Raw genomic sequence first — 21,633 nt, forward strand, 5'->3', positions numbered from 1 at the left:
GTAGATGCAGAGGCAGAGCAACATTGAACAGACTGTCAAACTACAGTGGGAAGCCTGGGGAGGGTTTGGGGGGGGGATTAAGAGATCAACCGATGGACTTATATGCATGCATATAAGATTAACCAATGGACACAAGACACCCGGGGGGTGGGGTAGGGGCCGGGGGAATGTCAAGGGGGGGAAAAAAAGGAGACATATGTAATACTCTTTTTAACACTTTAAGAAATAAAAATTATAAAAAAAATATAATGGTTCAATGAAATAACATATATTTGAATGTTAATAACTAATTATGTCAGGTTATTTTGAGACATACATACAACTAAGTTCCAATTTATTAATGCATTATGTGAAAGAGAACATTCATGTACATAGAAATAATGCTAATAGTTGTTTGGTTTCCCATTCTATTAAGCAAAACTTATTTAAGCACTATTGTTGCTGGATTCGAAAGTGATGGGCATCACAATTCATTTGCATATAAATATTCATGGATGGTCTAGGGCAGCGATTCCCAAACTTGAGTAGTCATCACAATCACCTGAAAGACTTTTCAAAACGCAGACTACTTGGCTCACCCTCAAGTTTCTGATTTAGTAGTTCTGGGTGGGGCCTGAGATTTTGCACTTTTGGCAATTCCTGCATTGATGCTGAAGCTGATAATGCTCTTCTGTGACCATGCATTTTTCCTCATTGGTCTGGTGCAAGGCAGTATAGCAGGCCAGTGAAGCTCAAGAACTTTAGCAATACCCCCAGATTTTAGCCCTGGCTTTCATACTTACTAGCTTTGTAACTTGGACAAGGTAGGGATCAGTTTTGTCATACTAACAATTGCCTGGCCGGTGTTGCTCAGTGGTTGGGCATTGACCTATGAATGAGGAGGTCATGATTTGATTCCCCCATCAAGGCACAGACCAGAGTTGTGGGCTTGATCCCCAGTGTGGGGCATGCACGAGGACGCCAATCAATGATCCTCTCTCATCATTGATGCTTCTCTCTCTCCCTTCCTCTCTGAAATCAATGAAAATATATTTTTAAAATAGTAACAATTAGTAACAATTATATATATATATATACATACATATATATATATATATATATATAGAGAGAGAGAGAGAGAGAGAGAGAGAATATTGAATGAAATAATGCATATTAAGAGTTTAAAACAACGCCTAAAATATTATTAGCACTTGGTAAATGCCACTAAAAGTGATGGTAATTAGAGTGGTAACAGTAAAAGTAATAGTTAATAGTAATAAAAAAGAATTTACTTATTTACCTTAGTTCAGTTGCAATAAAAGTTCATTAGTCTTTTTTAAGGAAGGCTGGACAGAAAGGTTGCTTTTCATTGATGATATTGTTTCTATAACAGCGGTTCTCAACCTGTGGGTCGTGACCCCTTTGGGGGTTGAACGACCCTTTCACAGGGGTCGCCTAAATACATCCTGCATATCAGATATTTACATTATGATTCATTACAGTAGCAAAATTACAGTTATGAAGTAGCAACGAAAATAATTTTATGGTTGGAGGTCACCACAACATGAGGAACTGTATTAAAGGGTTGCGGCATTAGGAAGGTTGAGAACCACTGCTCTATAGGAAACATTCTGGCAAGAAGAGAATTCAGTGAAGAAAAGCAATTAATTCCCTTAGTGAAAGAAATTTCAAGACCATCCTGAAGTAGAGTCCAGTTTACCGTTTAATCAAAACTTTATCCATTTGTGCAGTAATTTTCTCAATATTTAGAACTTACTGCATTTGTTTCTTTCCTTCCTTAGCAACAAGAGCAAGACCCAACAAACCTATACATCTCAAATCTCCCCATTTCCATGGATGAGCAGGAACTTGAGAATATGCTGAAACCCTTTGGACACGTCATTTCTACAAGAATACTAAGAGATGCTAACGGAGTCAGCCGAGGCGTTGGCTTTGCCAGGTAAAACACTTGCTTTGTATATTATTTATCTTGCCTCCTCATTTCCTCTTAATTCCAGGGCCTTTCTAGCACTAGGGCCCAAAGCAATAGAAATTTTAAAAGCAGTTTATCAAACTCATTCTATGTATTTTTGCTTCAAGACAGAGAATCCCAGTGTAATTATAAATAGGTTGTGCTTTCGGAAATATGTACATCGAATGTTTATATGTGTCTGGAGTCATAATGATATACATACTGAGTTCCCAAGCATCTCTATGGCTAAAGATCAACAAAATCAGATGCTGCCAATTTCTGTTGGGGATAATAAATGCCCAGTACCCCAAAGCTAAAGAGCCATGTGGTGAACGAAGCATCCAGATGGTTTTGCATTGATTTCCAAAGAATGAGATGATAGCATTTCTCAACAGAAGAAAGAAGAGAAGAAAGATACAGAGAAACAGGACTTGTCGGGAAGTCAAGGAACACAAAACTGTAAGAGGAGGTCAAGAGGGCATTTGCACTTCAGAGGCCCTGGCTGTGTCTTTTTTGATGTTTTACACAGAAACAAAAAAGCAGATTGCACTTTTGTCATTGTCATAAAAGGAAGACTAGTTTTTACTTAACTTTAAGGGAATGTTTATAAAAGAGGGTCTTAGCCAGGAACAGAATTAAGATGGTTGTACCTGCTGTGCTTTCATGAAAAACAAAGCTAAAGAAACCACAGAGAAGAAGAAACTGCTCAACCACACACAAGAAAAGGAAAAGCTGTGTCTCCAGGGCTTGATGTGTGCATGTCTCCGGCTGACTTCACATGGATGAATGGATGGATGTTAGTGTCATCTGAAAGTCAGTCCATTGTAGATGGGAGTGTCCCCTATGATGAACCCTGTCATCCCTTGGCCAACCATTCCAAATCAACCCCTGTTAACCCACTTTGAAAGACAGCACATGGTAGGGTTTTTTAAAAAATCTTTATTGTTGAAAGTATTACAGATGTCCCCATTTTTTCCCCATTGACCCCTGCCACCTCTCACACACCCAGGGCTTCACCACACTATTGTCTGTGTCCATGGGCTATGACTATATGCATATAAGTTCCCCAGTTAATGTCCCCCCATACTTGTTGGCATCTCTCTGATGATTAGTGACGTTGAACATTTTTTTCATACATCTATTGGTAATGTCTACTCAAGTCCTTTGTCTATTTTTTAATTGGATGGTTTCTGTTCTGAGTGTTGAATTATATGAGTTCTTTTTATATTTTGGAAATTAACCCCTTATCAGATGTATCATTAGCAAATATGGTCTCCCATACAGTGGGTTCCCATTTTTTTTTCTTTTTGTAATATGTTTTAATTGATTTCAGAGAGAAGAAGGGAGAGAGAGAGAGAGAGAAAGAGAGAGAAAGAGAAAGAGAGAGAAAGCCAGAGACTGTGCAGTCAGTGATGACAGATAATCATCCATTGGATGCCTCATACACAACCCCTACTGGGGATCTAGTATGCAATCCAGGCATGTACCCTGACTGGGAATTGAACCGTGACCTCTCAGTTCATGGGTCAATGTTCAACCACTGAGCCACACTGGCCAGGCAGTGGGTTCCCTTTTCATTTTGCTGATGGTTTCCTTTGCTGTGCAGAAGCTTTTTAGTTTGATGTAGTCCCATTTGTTTATTTTTCCTTTGCTTCTCTTGTCCTAGGAGATGTATTGATGAAAATACTGCTGTGTGAGCTATCTGAGATTTTACTGCCTAGGTTTCTTCTAGGATTTTATGATTTTGCAAGTTACATTTAAGTCTTTTATCCATCTTGATTTTATTTTTGTGTATAGTGTAAGTTAGTGGTCTAGTTTCATTTATTTGCAAGTACCTGGCCAGTTTTCCAAGCACCATTTATTGAAGAGACTATCTCTATTCCATTGTATGCTCTTGCCTCCTTTATCAAATATTAGTTGACCATAATAGTATGGGTTAATTTCTGGGTTCTCTGTTATTTCCATTAGTCTATATCCCTTTCTTATGCCAATATCAGGCAGTTTTGATTATAATGATTTTGTAGTATAGTTTGTTATCTGGTATTATGATCCCTCCAACTTTGTTCATCTTTCTCAATATTGCCGAGGATATTCAGGGTCTTTTTTGGTTCCATATAAATTTTTAGAATATTTGTTCTAAATCTGTGAAATATGCCATTGGTATTTTAATAGGGATTGCATTGAATCTATAGATTGCTTTGGATAGTATGGACAAATATCACATGATCTCACATACATGTGGAATCTAATGAACTAAATAAACTGACAAACAAAATACGTCCAGAAGCATGAATGCATGGGACAGACTGACAGATCTCAGGAGGGAGGGCTGTGGGGGGACAGGAAGAGATTAATCAAAGGACATATATACTTATATGCATAGCCCATGGACACATACAATAGTGTGGTGAAGGCCTGGGGTGGGATGGGGGCTGGGTGGAGACGAGCAAAATGGGAGACATTTGTAATACTGTCAATAATATATATATATTTTTTTAAAGAAAGATAGCAGCCTGGCCAGCATGGCTCAGTGGTTGAGGATTGACCTATGAACCAGGAGGTCATGGTTTGATTCCAGGTTGGGGTGCCTGCCCGGGTTGCAGGTTCAATCCCCAATGTGGGCATTCAGGAGGCAGCCAATCAATGATTCTCTCCCGTCATTGATGTTTCTATCTCTCTCTCCCTATCCCTTCTCTCCGAAATCAATAAAAATTAAAAAAAAAAGAAAGATAGCAAATTGTAAAAGTAAATGTTAATTGATTTCTGTCTTGACTTCCCAGAGGTCATGGACCATGCCTTTAAATTCTTTATATTCCTCACAGTGTTCTACACATAGTAGACCAGTAGATGTATGCAAGGTACATGTTTGATGACTTTGAAGAGAATTGGGCAAAATGAGGAAAGTCTCCCTGACTTGAATGAATGCATGAAACATTTCAGTTTTCAGAGCACTGTTAACTGTTGGTTTTCATGGTCAAAGCAGAAGTGGTGTGATTAGCTCTGCTGTGCCAATGTAGTCATTCTTGGATGGTGCGCGACCTGCAGTTGGAAGCCTGACCAGTGTGGGAGTTCACTGTAATCACAGTTATGCTTCACACAGCAAGCGCATTCCTTTGGTTCACCCCCACCTCTCACACCCCAAAAAACTCTATTTAGAAAATTAATTTCTTCTTCATTTGTACTCCTGCTGAGAAATGAACATCTTTCAAATCAGCAGAACATACTTTCTAAGAATATCTACGGTGATTTTTTTTTAACAAAGGATTTGTTTTTGCACTAAGTATATTAGTTTGTTAGGGCTGCCAGGACAAAATACAAACAGACTGGGTGGCTTAGACAAAATAAATACATTTTTCTCACAATTCTAGAGGCTAGAAATCCAAGATAATGATGTCAGCAGGTCTGGTTTCTCCTCCTTGTTTTATAGTTGGCCTTCTTCTCCCTGCGTCTTCAGCTGGCCTTCCTTTTGCTTTGAGTCCTAATCTCCTCTTAAGTAGAGATTGGGTTAGGACCCACCCATCTGACCTCATATTAATTTAAGGACTCCTTTAAAGGCCTTGTCTCTAAATGCAGTCACATCCTGTAAAGGGTGAGGATTTCATCCTGTGAATTTGAGCATGGGACACAATTTAGCTCATGACATAAAGATTGGGCTGTTCATTTCTCTCATCTGTATCTTCTCTGCTCATGTTGAGCCTGCTTAAAATGAAGAATATTTTCCTTATGTGCAGAACCAAGCGATGCACACTGTAAGTGGTAAAATTATAATCACAGTATGTGTTGTCATGAAATGGTAAAATCTGTAATTTTTTTTTCTTTTTTAGAAACTGAAAAAGGATGGGGATTTTAAATTATTATTTTATCTTCTCGGAATGTATCCTCTCAGTCCTTATGTGCATTTTGCATTTAGATACCATGAGAGATTCTTTAAAAATGCAAATCTGATCATGTCAGAGGCCTGCTGACTTCCTTTCCACATGGCCTGAGCAACTGGATTCAGACCTCAGACATCATTATCCCTGACATCATTATCTCTGACATGGCTCATCTTCTTAGCCTGTCTTCCTGCCTCCCTTCCTAGACATAAGCTGCCCTTCTCCACTATTATATGTGACTCTTCCTCTAGTTTCTGCCTACTCACCCTTCAAATATAGGCTTAAATGTCTTTTCTTTAAAGAAAACTTCACTGATTTCCAGCTCTAGCCTACAGACAAAGTTAGGTTCTCATGTTATAGTTCTTGTCAAAGTTGTGTCTTCTTGTTGTCTTTTTAAAAATAAATTTATCACAATCATAATGAATTCACTAGTTTATTCCTTCACTCACTGGATTGTACATTTACTGAAGTCAAATTTTCTTTTTTATTGTTGGATGGATAGATGGGTGAATGGTAGATTGCGTAATTACCTTTCTGTGAAGGTTTTGAATGACTAAATTCCAAGCAATGATTTTTAAAACTTTGAGCTCTAAATATGAATTATTGGTCGCATTTCAATACTGAAACTTAGGTCTCTGTACTCTAAGTCGTGCATTTTCCAGTTTCGGAAAGTGGCATGTGGATTGGAAAGGAACTCTTAGGTTCAAAGCAAGCCCATGATTTCTCATGTCTAAGAAATCTCAAGAAAATCTGGCTTGCCTCTCTTGTAAGAAGCCAGGAAGCTGAAACAAAATCAGTATTTCATTCTCCATTATCTTAGGCCTGAAATTTCAAGAAGCAGGATCCCATGTGATTTACCAATTTGAGGGAATGAGAAAAGAATTTTGGCTATTGCGTATGTAAATAGACCTGCCCAGATCCCTACTTCCTCACACTTCAATATGTGCTCTGCATTTTCTCAAACAATTGCAGCTACTGCTTTAACCAACTTGATCATACACAAATGAACTCTTGCACACATTTCCAGCTTTTAAAATATTGTCTTTTTCCTCCTCAGCCTTTCTTATCAGGAGCTCACTTTCTGAACCACAAAACAAATACTTTGAGTCACAATTTCTGAATTCTTCCAAGGATAGTACATAGCTATAGCTAGTCAGAGAAGTGAATACATTACATTCAATGGATGCCTTGGGACAATGGTTCGTTCTCAAAGTGTCTTTCTAGGACAGCAGCACTCCCTGGGAAATTGTAGAAATGCAAATGCTTGAGCCCCACCTCACACTGAATGAGCAATGAGTAGGGTGGGGGGGGGTGCAGCAGTGGGTTTTAACAAGCACTTCAGGTGTCTCTGATGCTCTCTAAAACCTGAGAGCCTAAGGGCATAGGTTCTCAGAATCATCAGGAGGCGCTGTAAAAACTCAGATTGCTGGACCTCATTCTTAGAGATTTTTCCAGATGGAGTGGATTCCTGTTGATGCCCCTATCACACTGCCCCACTTTCTCAAAGTATACTCATCATGAAGCCATCTCTCTTCCTGTTCCTCCAGGGTAGAGACCGAGCCTTATATTTCTTCGTATCTTTCCTAGAACCTAGAATGGAGTCTGATGCATAATTGCTCCCCCCTAAATTTTTGATAATGAACCAATGAAATCACTTTAAGTTCTTTGTGGGTTTGTTTGTTTTGTTTTGTTTGTTTGTTTTTTACTAAAGCAATATGCAGGGAGATAGCATTTCAGGAAAAACCAATTTTGAGACATTAGAGAAATCAACAGTAGCATCAGCCCAACTATTCTTGGTTCACAAATTATTTCTTCCTCCAAAAGTTCACAGTGCCAATGGCATTATTAAACGAATCATAATTGGGAGAACAGCTAGCCCAAGGGTGGGCAAACTTTTTGACTCGAGGGCCACAATGGGTTCTTAAACTGGACCGGAGGGCCGGAACAAAAGCATGGATGGAGTGTTTGTGTGAACTAATATAAATTCAAAGTAAACATCATTACATAAAAGGGTACGGTCTTTTTTTTTTTTTTAGTTTTATTCATTTCAAACGGGCCGGATCCGGCCAGCAGGCCGTAGTTTGCCCACGGCTGAGCTAGCCTGTAATGTGGTAGTGAATTGTACCTAGCTCTTGAATTTTTTACCACCTCAATCCATGAAGCCTGAATCATTTTTTCATCAGGCTTCAGTTTGAACATTACCACTGGTCACTTCCATCCACCAGATGTGGTCCTTGATTCGTGTGTAAGAGATCCTCGAATTGTTTTGACTAGAAAGAAAACCCCACATTATTATCTTACCCTAAAGCTGCACATTAATCTTCTTTGATAACCATCTCTTCAAAGTAAAGGTAGTAGAATCTTCATTTTATATTTAAAACACTGAACTTCAAAGCACTGATGTGAATGCCAGTAGGGCGCACAGACAGCACAATTACAGGCTTTCCGAAGTTCCAGAAGCACTAGATAGTGTCTGAAATTACAGACTTTTTATTTTATTTTTTATGTTTTTAACTCTCTTGTAACTTAAACCAATTCGGTACGACCCACCCCCTTCCAGGCAGCATTTTATAGCCAAGTCATAAACCTCTAAAAACAGAAGTTTATGGTGGGAATGCTGATAGTCAGACAGACCCACTACTGCAGGGCTGGTGGGTGCCCACAGACACCCTTGCCTTAGAGGGTGTGGATCAGAGCATAAATCAGTCCTGGCCTGGAGGGACGGGACTGTGTGTCCGTCTTATCCATTTCCCATTCCCAGAAACATGAGACCGTTTGTCTAACAAAAATCACATTGAAAACGTATTAAGAGAGGCTGGTAAAGCAGGACCCAAAGCAGAGAAGGGATGGGGGGTAAGCACTCACCATCCAGCTTCAACATCTGGGAACATAGAACCTCTTTAAGAAGTGCATTTACTGTCCCCTGGTGAGCTAAAGAGCGTGAGAGACTGCTGAGCACAGAGACCTTTGTATTTGTAGTATTTCCCGCCCCTCTCCAGTGCTTTTAATTTGATTCTCATGGAGTTTTTGTTTGAATGACTTTTACCACAGAGGAAGCCCTGTGTCTCAATTCTCTTAACCAAATGAGCAAGTTTTCCAAATAATTTCAATTCTTTTCACAAAGTAAAAAAAAAAATCAATCATGGTTACAGGCAGACAAATATCAGCCAGATTATTAAAAATCAATAGAAATAGAGGATTAAAAATTATTTGTATTCTTATAACTCTGAATATCATTAAAATTTAATTGATTTGCCATTTACTGCCTGATATGCTTGCTCCCTATCTTTTCTCAGCTGGTGAGATATAATGAGAACTCTGGTTCAGAATAAATATAATGAAAATATAGGAATTTTAAAAATTGTAAAGCAAATTGCCAAAACTTTTTTATTGGGCAATATGCGCTTCTTTAAAATGACTGTCTAGCCCTTGCTGGTTTGGCTCAGTGGATATGTTTAAAGAGGGAAGGAAAACATATACTAGTATGTTATTGTTTTGTAATTACAAAATTGAAATGACCTGCCTCTGTAGAATGGGAGGGGGGTTCTGAATATGACTTACCCATGAGAAACTGAAATGGGAGAACTCTGTTGCCTCTAGATTGGAAGAGGTGGCCATTCAGTGTGCTCCAGACCTGTAAGATCTCTTTGCCCTCCCTGCTCTAAGCACAAAACATGGCAGGGACTCTTGGGCCATCCAGAGGCTGTGTGCCTTTGAAGTAGGCTGTCTGCTTCCAGCCAATAAAAGGAGAAACTTGGACATATCGTTTGGACTACTAGTGTCAGTCTCTTTATTTAGTATCTTTCTTACATTCTCAGTTTTCTGTGAGTTGGACCCATCTATTTTCTGTGTGGTTATGAACACAGGTCTTTGGGTCAGAAACAACTGAGCTTGCATCTTAATTCTGCACCTCCTATCAGTGTTCTAGCACTAGTTACTTAATCTCTCTGAGCCTCCCATCCTGATATATAAGACATATTCATTCATTTATATTCATTCAGTTCATCTGATAAATATGTCTTGTGCACTGCTAATATGCCAGTAATTATTCTAGATGCAGTAATTCAGAGGTGTACACAAAAGATAAATATCTGCTTTCATAGGTGGATATTGTACTGAATCGAGACCAAAAGCATGCAATCAAACAAATACTAAAATATCAAATAATTAAAGATTCATGAAAACAGAATAAAACATAGGGGTGCAGTGGAGAATATGGCAGAATCAGAGGCTGAAGTCAGGGACAGGAGAGCCCCCTGAGGAGAGAGCATTTAAACTAAGATGCAAATGATAAAGAGGAACCAGCCAGGAGAGTCTCTTGGTGGGGTTGGGGAGTGAAGAGAGCATCTTTGGCAAAGGAAAAAGGGAACAAAAGATCCATGGTGAGGCCAAGTTCACATATTTGGGCAGCAGAAGAAAGGCGAAGTTGTTAGATCATAGAGGAAAGAAAAGAGATGTAATCTCTAACAATATCTAGGACTGGAATATGATTGCAGCTCAAAGAGACTGATTAAAAGTGATGATGCATTCCAGTGCCTTTAATGGCAGGCTTTCTCATTGGTTTCTTTCCTTATCTCAGCTTTAATTTTTCAAATTTAATTTTCTCCTATTTCTGTACCCAAATTCTTTTTGAAAGCATAAACGTATGGTTAAAAGAGAAATTTAGCTTATGATGTATCTAGGTAAGGATGTGTCAGTCTCAGGCAGGCAGTAATCTAAGCTAGAGAGAGAAGTGGTTCCTCTATTGAGTGTAAGAAAACTTTCCTCCCTTACATTTTTCTTAAAACACACAGCCTGCAGGATAATGTTGTTTCATGATTATTGATAGTTTTATGATGTAGCCATCAGAGTGTGGGCTGGCAACAGAATTTTGCCCCAAATGGTTCAACTGAAGAGACTAGAATAAAAGGAGTATTTACAGAAGTGTGGGCAGAGTTAAGGGAACTGTCAAAGGAATATTTAGACACTCAGAGATGAGCAGCAGGAGGAAGCCTGTACCACCATGGGAGCTGACAGCAAGAGGAGGAGTTTTTCCGGAGCCCAGTGAGACCCCGAGCTTTGGAGCAGGGGCTGCCTGGATGAGCCGTAGAGAGAGAGGGATACAGCTCCTGCCAGAGAGACAAGTGCCAAAGCAGAGAGAATGAGAAAGAGCTGGTCCCACTTCTCTCTACTTTCCCTAAGTCCCCAATGGCTGAACCCAATGAAATGCCATCAGATAAGGAAGCAAGATGATACCATCCATAGAAAGCTCACTTCTTTGGGGCATAGAACAGAGCAGAGAAGACATATGAGAAGAGGTAAATGAAAAACACAAGTACACATGGATAAGTTAACTCCCCCCCCACCTCTTGACTCCATCATGAAAAAAAAAATAGTGCAAGGTCGGCAGTAGCTAGCATCTGCTTCTTGCCGTGGGATTGGCACTTGATACAGGTTGGTAGGAATGATGGTGGACTGGCTCTCTGTAAAGGAGACAACTGCTCAACTCTAGGCCGTGGTGGCTGTGATGTCTTTTTTTTTTCTGATACCAAATATGTGTCATTTTTCCACAACAATTCTCCAATTCTCTGACCATAACTGGGAGTGCAACAATTCAACTCAGTTCTGACTCTACCCAGAGTTATCGTCAGACTCTACAGGTTTAAGGGCTTAGTCTCACAAAACTGTCCCTGGGCTACCCACACTTCTACCAGGCCAACTGCAAATTCAGGGCTTCCCATGATCCCCCTCAGATTTGATGATTCACTGGAGCAAACAAAAGAACTCACAAAAACACTTTATGTATGTATACCGGTACATTATAAAGGCTACAACTCAGGAACAGCCAAAAGAGATGCACAGGCAAGGGAGGCATGGGGATGCCAAAGAGCTTCCCTGCCCTTTCTAGGCACACCACGTTCCCAGAACATCAATGTATTAACCAATCCAGAAGCTCCTGAAACCTGTCCTTCAGTGGTTTTTATGGAGGTTTCATTGATTAAATTATTGGCCATAGTTGGTAGAGATCAATCTCCAGCTCCTCTCCAGTCCCTCCAGAGGTTGGAGGGTGGAGTTGAAAGCTGCAACCTTCTGATCACTTGGTCTTTCTAGTGACTGGCCTCATCCTGAATCTTTCTAGGGGTCCCAACTTGAGTCATTTCATTAACATAAACTCAGATATGGTCAAAAGGGGCTTATTGTGAAGAACAAAAAACATTCCTAATACTCAGGAAATTCCAAGGGATTTAACAGTTCTGTGACAGGGACTAGGCCAAAAACCAAATGTTTTTTTATTACACCATACTTGCCATATTAAAAAAAAACATGGGTCAAATCATCTCATTTTTAAGAGAAATCAGAAATTCAATTTTTTATGTGAAGTCTTCCAATTTAAAATTTTGACAAGTATTTCAGATTTTCCAAAAACTCTTTGCAGTCCAAAGAAAACATCCCAGAAGGCTGGATTTGGCCCACAATTTCCAGTTTGGGACACCTGACATAGGACTCCAGTTAGTGGTGTTTAACCCTGGCTGCACTCTGAAATCACCTAGGTAGCTTTGAAAAATATGTACCTAGCGTTCATGCCAAGCCAATTAAGTCAGCATCTCTTGAGTTGGGGCCCAGACAATGCTATTTGTAAAAATAGTGTCCTGATAATTTTAATGTACAGCCATTATTAAATAAGCTTTTTCTTTTGAAATAAGTTTGGTTTTACAGAAAGTTACAAAGATAATACAGAGTTCTCATAATACCGCACACCCAGTTTCACTTGTTATTAACACTTTACATTACCATGCCGTATTTCTCAAAATAAGAAACTGACATTGGTATATTGCTATTAATTGCTGCAACCTGGGCATGTGCCCTGACTGGGAATTGAACCATGACCTACCTCCTGGTTCATAGGTCGATGCTCAACCACTGAGCTACACCAGCTGGTGAAATCCAGGTTTATTTGGATTTCACCAATTTTTTTCATTGACATCCTCTTTCTGTTCCAGGATCCAGTCTAAGGTACCATTTTCCAGTTAGTTGTCATGTCTCGCCAGTCTGCTCTGTTCTGTGACAGTTTCTCAGTTTCCTAATTTTTCCCGAGTAGCACTAACTGAGTTTTCTGCAGAATGACTCCAGATCTGGGTTTGTCTGATTTTTTTTCCATGAGAGGATCCATATTATGTGCATACTTTTGGAATGAATACCAGAGAGGTGAAGTGCCCTTCTGGTCATGTCATATCAGGGTGTATCTCCATATTTTAGAACAACCGCTCTAGTCAGTAGCGGCTGTGGCGGAGCTAGCAGGATCCACCCAGCTTCAGAACGGATTAAAGAAGATGAATATTGGAAATCAGGAGGATGACATGAGACCACCGGGGAGCTCCATCTCTTCCAAATAAGCCACTTGAATTGAAAGTCAAGAAACACATGTTCTTTTTTAAAAAAAATATATTTTATTGATTTTTTACAGAGAGGAAGGGAGAGGGATAGAGAGTTAGAAACATCGATGAGAGAGAAACATCGATCAGCTGCCTCCTGCACACCCCCTACTGGGGATGTGCCCGCAACCAAGGTACATGCCCTTGACCGGAATCGAACCTAGGACCCTTCAGTCCGCAGGCCGACGCTCTATCCACTGAGCCAAACTGGTCAGGGCAAGAAACACATGTTCTATTCCCGGATCATCCACTAGCCACAGTCTCCTGGCATTAGTTTCTTCACCTGGATAATGTTGAAGTTACCTGAGGCTGTTTCTGGTTTCAAATGTATATGATTCCCAAACTCGGGAGTGAGCTTCCATTAGTCAAATATCGTCCACACCTCTGTTTCCTCAGAGGATGTGTTGTAATGCTGAGCACGACTACCCAGATGCCGAGGTTTCTGCAAAGGGAGACAGCAGGGAGGCCACTCTGCGTCACTATGCGACATGTGTGACACTTGTATCCTTTGGATGTCCAGGATCTGGCCGGAAGAAAACAAATTGCAAAAACTAAGAAGAAAACTCAAGTCATCCCCTCATCTTTGTTCCCGGGACTCCCAGTTATTCCTTCCGTTACAGTGGATTAAGGAGTAAATGACATAACTTGTTTTCAAAATGTCAGGCGTGCACACTGCAATACTTTTAAAAAGCTTTTAATGCTGACCCTTGGCGTAAATCTTACTCGAAATGAGGGACGACCGCCCTGCAGTGCGGGATGTTTCTAAGTTGCCGATCATTTGTACAGAGCCTGTGATTGCAAAACCACAAAAATTTGGCAATAGTGAAAACCTCTAATTAAGCATAATAAAATGACAGGGCGGATTTGTTTTAAATACATGGTTAATCACGCTTATTGGTTTAAGGTCGTACCCTGAGAAGTCCTCTATTGGGCTTGAGATAGGTGGGCTGCAAATGGTTTTTGCAAAAACACTTCTTTACCTCTGCAGGTCAAATCTGACCCAGAACATTTTACTAATATTGGATCGGGCTCTCCGCTGATGTCATCTGCCTGTGGGAATTGTATTGGCTGTGAAATTAGCTCCTCTTCATAGCTGTTGAAAAAATAATGTTTTAAAAAAATCACAATTCTGTGATGCATTTTAAATGACGGAAGCCAGGTTCCTAGGCACTGAGACAAGAAAGAATGTCAACCGGGGCCTTTAATGTGTGTTTATATTTAAACATCAGACCTAACAGAAAACCCTTAAGCTTTATACAATGATTAGAGCCTTGTAAGAACCTAATTAACGTATCATCGGGTGAATGGTTGGCCTGGCATGCAAGCTGCTCCGAGGGACGCGAGGGGGCTCAGGTACCTGCTAGGAAGAATAGATGCGGTTGTAGTGATTCCGTGGCCCGTCTGAAAGGGACATGTAAAGGCAGCTTTGTCTGGCCTGCTGCCTTTTCAGACTCACTTGATAATGCTAGTGTCAGTTTCAACTGAGGCGTGTGCCAGATTGCAGATAGCTTGAGCTGGCATTTCAAAGCGGTTAATTGTGAAACTTGAGGAGAAAATGGGCACATTCTTCAGAGGTAGCTTTTCAAATGCAATCTCCACCCCCCTCCTCCACCCCAACCCTCACCTCCCCACGCTCCCCCCCGCCCACCTCCATGGGTCTCACTTTTGTTCTGCTCCCACATAAAATGCATGAGAAACACAGAGCCTTTCCCCTTGGCAGCTCTGATCTTGCTGTCTTTGCTGGGACTGTTTTGCCTTGTTAAAATGTGCCCCGTGTATTAAAATGAAATTGTCACTGCTGGGTGGTGCGGCGTAACACGGTTTGACACTAAGCGCCGGCAGCGAGAGAAAACAGACTTTTATTGCATTTATTCTTTCAGAGAGGAGAGTCTCTAAAGCCTCACTCTAGACGTTGACTTAGTTAAATCTGAATGAAGCTGAAGTGAACAATCTAGGCTGCTGTCTTTGTGTTCCTCGAAACAGCCCCCATCCGGCTTGATGTGGCTCTAAAACCGTCTTAAGAAAAGGCGGTCATATATAGAATCCAAAAAGGAAAACTTGAGCCTTTCAAACCAGGGCAGAAATATTGGAGGTCAGTCGAGTGGGTTGGCCACTTGACATTCTTCTTTAGCTATCTCTGGATTCCCTAAAACACGTAATACAGAATCAACAAGTGCACACACACACACACACACACCACACACTTACTGACCCCATTAGGTTTTAGTCTTCATTTAGAATCCCATGTCATTTTAAAAAATATTTTCATTGATTTCAGAGAGGAAGGTAGAAGAGAGAGATAGAAACATCAATGATGAGAGAGAATCACTGATCTACTGCCTCCTGCACGGCCCCCACTAGGCATGGAGCTTGCAACCCAGGCATGTGTCCTTGACCAGAATTGAACCTGGGACCCTTCAGTGTGAAGGCCAATGCTCTCTGCACTGAGCCAAACTGGCGAGGGCAGAATCCTATGTCATCTTAAGACAAAGAAAAAGGGTTTGATTTGTAGGACTCTTGCAAGCAAGCTTTAGATTCTTAACTGCCTTTTATTGAGATGGGCATGGAGCTCGCAACCCAGGCATGTGCCCTTGACCAGAATTGAACCTGGGACCCTTCAGTGTGAAGGCCAATGCTCTCTGCACTGAGCCAAACTGGCGAGGGCAGAATCCTATGTCATCTTAAGACAAAGAAAAAGGGTTTGATTTGTAGGACTCTTGCAAGCAAGCTTTAGATTCTTAACTGCCTTTTATTGAGATGGGTGCCCAGAGAGAGCTGGAATAGGGAAGGGGACTCTGGGGCATAAGATTTTTATTCTGTAGCTCTCCTGGAATAAAAATTCCATAAAGCAACATCTGTAGTCATTAAGGGCTTACATTTCCTCACCCATTCATCTCTCTACTAGGAGGGAAGGTTATTTTCCCTAAGAGACAATAGATAGTGGATCCTGTGGGAAGAGAGAAAGAACAGAATTAGAATTCTTTTGTTCCTAGAAATGGAACTTTCCTACTTAAAAAAAAAAAAAGTTGGAAGACTTACTATAAAAGATTCACCAGAAAGAAAACTTAGAGAAGTTGAAAATGTGTCTTAGCTACTCCAAAATATTTGGAATGAGCAAGGTTTCACCTTGTGTTTCTAATCCAAATGTCTTCTGATTTGGGGGAAATTGTGAGTAAGCAGTGAACAAAATGCTATCTTTATATTTTTAACTTTTAAAGTTCTATGTTACTAAGATTAAAGAGTTTCTTTTGTTTCATTTGGACATAAAATCGGTTCATTCTTGTTGTTTATCAAAATAACACCTGTGTTGGTCCATTGGACTGTTTGATGAACATAGGTGTTATTTTGATAAACAACATTTCAGTTCCTATAGCTGTAATAAATGTATAACTTCTTTGTCATTTGCTTACATAGTTTTTCCTTGTCTTATAAATAATATGATCCTGGAAACACACATAAGATTTAGAGGTAGAAAAGTTTTACAACTTGTGTCAAAGGGCTCCATTCCCAGAAAGCTCATATTCATAACAGAGCAGAACATTTAAATTATACTTTGCCTTTTAGACAAGTTTCACACGTTTCATGTACATCCTTTCATATGGATGCGTTCTGTTTTTTTATTATTGTCTCTACTGTGCTGATTGTGGGACTTAATTTCCTTTAATCAGAGTGAACCCTTTATTTTTTATCTTTTCCATCCAATTTTATAAAGTAATAAAGCCCAGATATAGTTAATTTATTAAAATTGTTGCCAATACTACTCTACTTAGGAATATGGTGTTTCTGCCAATATTGAAATGATGATGGTATAGCTCAAAATGTTCATTCATTAGCTTCTATGTGAGATGACAAAATTTGGCACAAGAAACCCAGTTTAGGAACATTGATATCTATTATAAAAAAAAATCAAGGGTTGTTCATAATGAAGAAAGTTCAGCACCTGAGGTTTGTGTGTTTACATTCTCCTCTCACATTACAGACACCAAGTAATTCTCTTTTGTATCTTTCTAATGGGTTATCAATATCAAAAGTGTCATGAAACTGATGACGGCACTACTCTATTAACCATTATTTAGGCTGGAAGAGGTTGAAATAAAGCACATCTCATCAATTTGCTTTGTGAAGTCCCTCTGCAGGATAGCTTAGTAGTTACAGAATGGCTTTGATGTCAGATGGGTCTCAGTTAAACTTCTTGGCAAGTGTTTCACCTCTCTAAGCCTCAGCACCCTCCCTGATATGAAAAGCCATAATGAAGTTTGCTAATTTAGACATTTAACAGGTATTTATGGAGCACTTCTTAAAAAATATTTTTAATGAGAAGAGATAAACCAAAGAATTTATATACTTATATACATAGCCCATGGACTCGGGCAATAGAGTAATGAAGACCTGGGGGGTGGTTCGGTGCTGGGAGGAGGAGGGGAAGGGGAGAAAATGGGAGATATCTATAATACTATCAACAATAGAAAATACATTTATAAAATATGTTTTATTGATTTTAAAGAGAGAGAAAGGGAGAGGGAGAGATTGATAGAAACATTGGTAAGAGAGAAACATCATCAATCAGCTGCCTCCTGCATGCCCCCTGCTGGGGATTGAGCCACAACCAGGGAATCCAATCCATGACCTCCTGGTGCATAGGTCCACACTCAACCACTGAGCTATACCAGCCAGGCAAGAGCACATTTAATTGCCAAACATTGTTGTATAGATTACATGAGATCATGCCTTAGTATTGCCTCTGGTTGAGGACTCAGCACAGAGACATCCACATAAGCAATACTCTCTCAGAAATGATGTGTTTGTGATGTCCTGTAGACCTGGTCATGGTGGTCATGGTAACAATTGGCAAATTCTGGTAAAACAAATTGAGATTTTCCATTTTCCTTCTTGTTTTTATTTATTTTCCTGAATATGCACAAGTTTGTGAAAAGTATATAATCCCCCTTTACTTCTTTTTCCAGAATGGAGTCTACTGAAAAATGTGAAGTGGTAATTCAACATTTTAATGGAAAATATCTGAAAACACCACCTGGCATCCCAGGTAAGACCCACATACCATTAAGTAATGATTCAATAGTGTCTGGACTTCTTGTTAGGATTAGAATGAGTACATGCTAAGGCCTTTAGTGGGTCACTGGGATACAAAAGTATCCATTCATAAATGTATAATTTTTAATACCATGTAGCAACTCATCTTTCTTAAAACTGCCACACACTCTTTGGTGATTCTTCAATGGCCTTTCTTTTGAATCTCTGCTGCTCATCCCCTAAAGTGAATTAGAAGAAAAATACAGCAAAAAGTAGTTCAAGATGCACTCAAAGTGAAGGAAGTTTGTATCTCCTGTCATTCACATGGGTGCATTATCTTGATTTCTTTTTATAAATATCTGAATAGTGATATGCAGAGTAGAGGCCACAAGTTGATGCCAGTGTCCAAACATATCTTCCCTGTCCATGACAAGAAGAGTACAGAAAGTGAGCATAAGCATTTAGAAGCTTTCATAGCAAATGGACATTGTCATACAATCTGGGTGCATAAGTTCATATTTTACAAAAATACCAGTTACTGACATATTGAAAAATTTCTTAAAACTGTCCATTCATCAGAGAGAGATTGAGGAGCACCAACCTAGACTGTCCCAGGGCACTTTGCTTTCCCAAAGCAAAATTCTTAAGTCCATATATACTAAGATGATATAACTTTATGTTATTAAGAATTACATTTAAAAAAAGAATTACGCTCAACATACAAAAGTTGAACCTAGCACATATCAGAGCTTAAGCAGAAATGCCTGCCTTAATTTGATATTAACCTGGTAGTAGCATATATGGAAGGTATTTAATATTAGGTAAATACATTTAAAAATATATCTCACTCCCATATGAAAACATTAAAACTTGACAGAGATGCTAAAAACTGCAATGAATGAATAAAGAAATATCTGACTAATGCATGTTGGTTTATTTGTTGCTCTTTTGTTTTTCGTGGTTCTCCAGAATAATGTAACTTCTTCGGCCTTACAATATTTTTCCTTTTGGTCTTTCTAAAAGTATATTTATTGTTGAAAGTATTTCAGATGTCCCCTTTTTGAACTTTGTAAACTGAATTTCTATAGTCTTTTTAATGTGTATATTACTTCAAACCCATGGTTAGAGAGTTCAGGGGTTGAACATTTTATTTATTTATTTATTTATTATAAATATATTTTATTGATTTTTTACAGAGAGGAAGGGAGAGGGATAGAGAGTTAGAAACATTGATGAGAGAGAAACATTGATCAGCTGCTTCCTGAACACCCCCTACTGGGGATGTGCCCACAACCAAGGTACATGCCCTTGACCGGAATCGAACCTGGGACCCTGCAGTCTGCGGGCCGACGCTCTATCCACTGAGCCAAACCGGTTAGGGCAGGGAGTTGAACATTTTAATTCCTTAAAATATGTTGAGGTTTATGCAAGAGGAAGTTTGAACAAAAAGAAATATTTTTTGTGAAGGGGTCAGGGTTCTTTGTGAATTGGTTGGTTTGGGGAGGATGTCAGGAAAGGAGAAGAGCCCTTCAGACTGACACTTGGATGATCTGCAAAATCCAACGTGGCATCTCTGGTTAATCGGAGAATCAACACACAGTGAAGCCTGTGCCTCGGTCTGGTTCGCTCCCATGCATAATGTTCCCTTGAGAACTGACTGCATTTGGAACCTATCTGAGACATATGGTGTTGTTAAGAAAAGAGTTAGCAATTTACATCTCAGCATGTAAGCTGCCCTTGCATTTTAGGAGACATACTTTTTATTTATCTTTTATTTTAGCATAAAAAAGTACTTTAAGACACTCTGCTCAGACCCGTCATTGAAGAAAGGAGTTGTACTGTTAGAGGATTTTTGCTGTATTTATCCCTTTTCATCCAAAAGAGGCCTATCTATATAGAAGGTGTGAATTATATGGCTATCTAAAAAATTAAGAATGAACAAAGTATATAGAAAGTATTGTTGACTTAAGTTTTAATACAGGTGTCAGTTTTTTTTTTAAGGTTTCTTCCTTTTCAGAAAAAGACACTGAAATACTTATTGACTTGATTGATTTGAAACTGTTTGATTTGCATTCCCCATAAAATGTAAAGCTGACTAACCCAACTGAATGCTAAAGACAAAGAGAGTCACTAAAAATCCCCAAATGTCTGGGCATTCTTCCTGAATATGCAGGCTCTGATATCAACCTATCTAATATCATAGCTACACCCAATGGAAACATTGTGAATAGCAAGAACTTAGTTATGAGTTTCTCTCCACTTTTATCTCATGGGAGCATGAGAGGCGAAATAATTGTTCGCAGTTATAAAACTCTTAGAGATATAACTTCATGCTTCTGATATTTGCATTCAACCTTAATAGAATGAAATATACAATATTGATCATAATTGGTATTTGAATTTGCTTATTCGTGCAAATTGGAGTTCAGAGTTTAATAAAGGCTTACAGAAGGTATTTAATCTTTGATATTTTAACTTGGTGTTAATAAAACAGGACAGCATGGAAGATGTGTGTATTTTGGAAGACACAGTAGTAAAGTGCCCTCATTGGGTACATTTAGTACGTCAGACAGATCCGACCTACCTGCAACTAAAATACAATTCAAAAAGTTATTTTAAAAACCCAGGCTTCCACATTCTCAAGATTTGACATCTTTGAGTTCAGAAGTTTGTGGCTTTATAGAAATCACATTGATGGTTTCAATATAATGCTTTAAGGCTGTGTGATTGAGGGACCCACAGTGATACAACAATGACCTGAGGTTCTCAGGCCCTATAAAAGCTGTTGAAAAGATTTCATGTTAAGTCAGTTATCTTCTCATACTAGAGCCCTGCTTTTAACCTTCCTTTAAACAAGTAGAGAACAATGGGGCCAAATTCGCATTATTTACTTCTCCGTTCAGGAATGACTTGGGAAAATGTGCACATGTCATTGAGCAAATATATTGCCATTTTGTCTCCTGTCACTTTGACATTGATTCCTCTTAAAGGAGATGCAAAGTTAGTATTTTTCCCCTCAGAAGATTATCTAGTTTCCCAATCCTCTACTGTGTCATTTCTGTAAAAGAACCAGGAAAAAATAACTTCAACCCAAAATTTTGACATTGCTCTGATTTTCAAATTATTAAAACATCATAGTTAAGGATATTTGCAAGGACATGTAACCTGGACTACATTTATGTTGCTGTCTCCATTTTGATTTGCATTATTCTAGGAACAACTTACTCATTAAACAGATTTCATGATGATATTTAGTTTTCCTTGCTGACAGATTATGTGAGTTGGAAGCAACCTGTGTAGGCGCTTCTTTTGACTTATTTTCTCTTTCTCTGGGATCCTTTTGTTTGTTCATAAAAGATCTAAT

The 21,633-nt window shown here is 39.2% G+C and overlaps 1 protein-coding gene across 16 annotated transcripts in view; it reads left to right on the forward strand.

Annotated features, from left to right (window-relative positions):
* Positions 1-21,633, forward strand: part of RBMS3 (RNA binding motif, single stranded interacting protein 3) — a 965,283-nt gene that overhangs the window by 727,902 nt on the left and 215,748 nt on the right. For all 16 annotated transcript variants that reach the window (XM_014549237.1, XM_005878038.2, XM_014549230.1 and 13 more), the window contains 2 exons: positions 1,782-1,939; positions 18,203-18,282. In XM_014549237.1, coding sequence (XP_014404723.1) covers positions 1,782-1,939; positions 18,203-18,282 — 238 coding nt within the window. The remainder of the gene's footprint in view (positions 1-1,781; positions 1,940-18,202; positions 18,283-21,633) is intronic.

The sequence above is a fragment of the Myotis brandtii genome, unplaced genomic scaffold (assembly GCF_000412655.1).
Source record: "Myotis brandtii unplaced genomic scaffold, ASM41265v1 scaffold54, whole genome shotgun sequence".
NCBI classification, from domain to species: domain Eukaryota; kingdom Metazoa; phylum Chordata; class Mammalia; order Chiroptera; family Vespertilionidae; genus Myotis; species Myotis brandtii.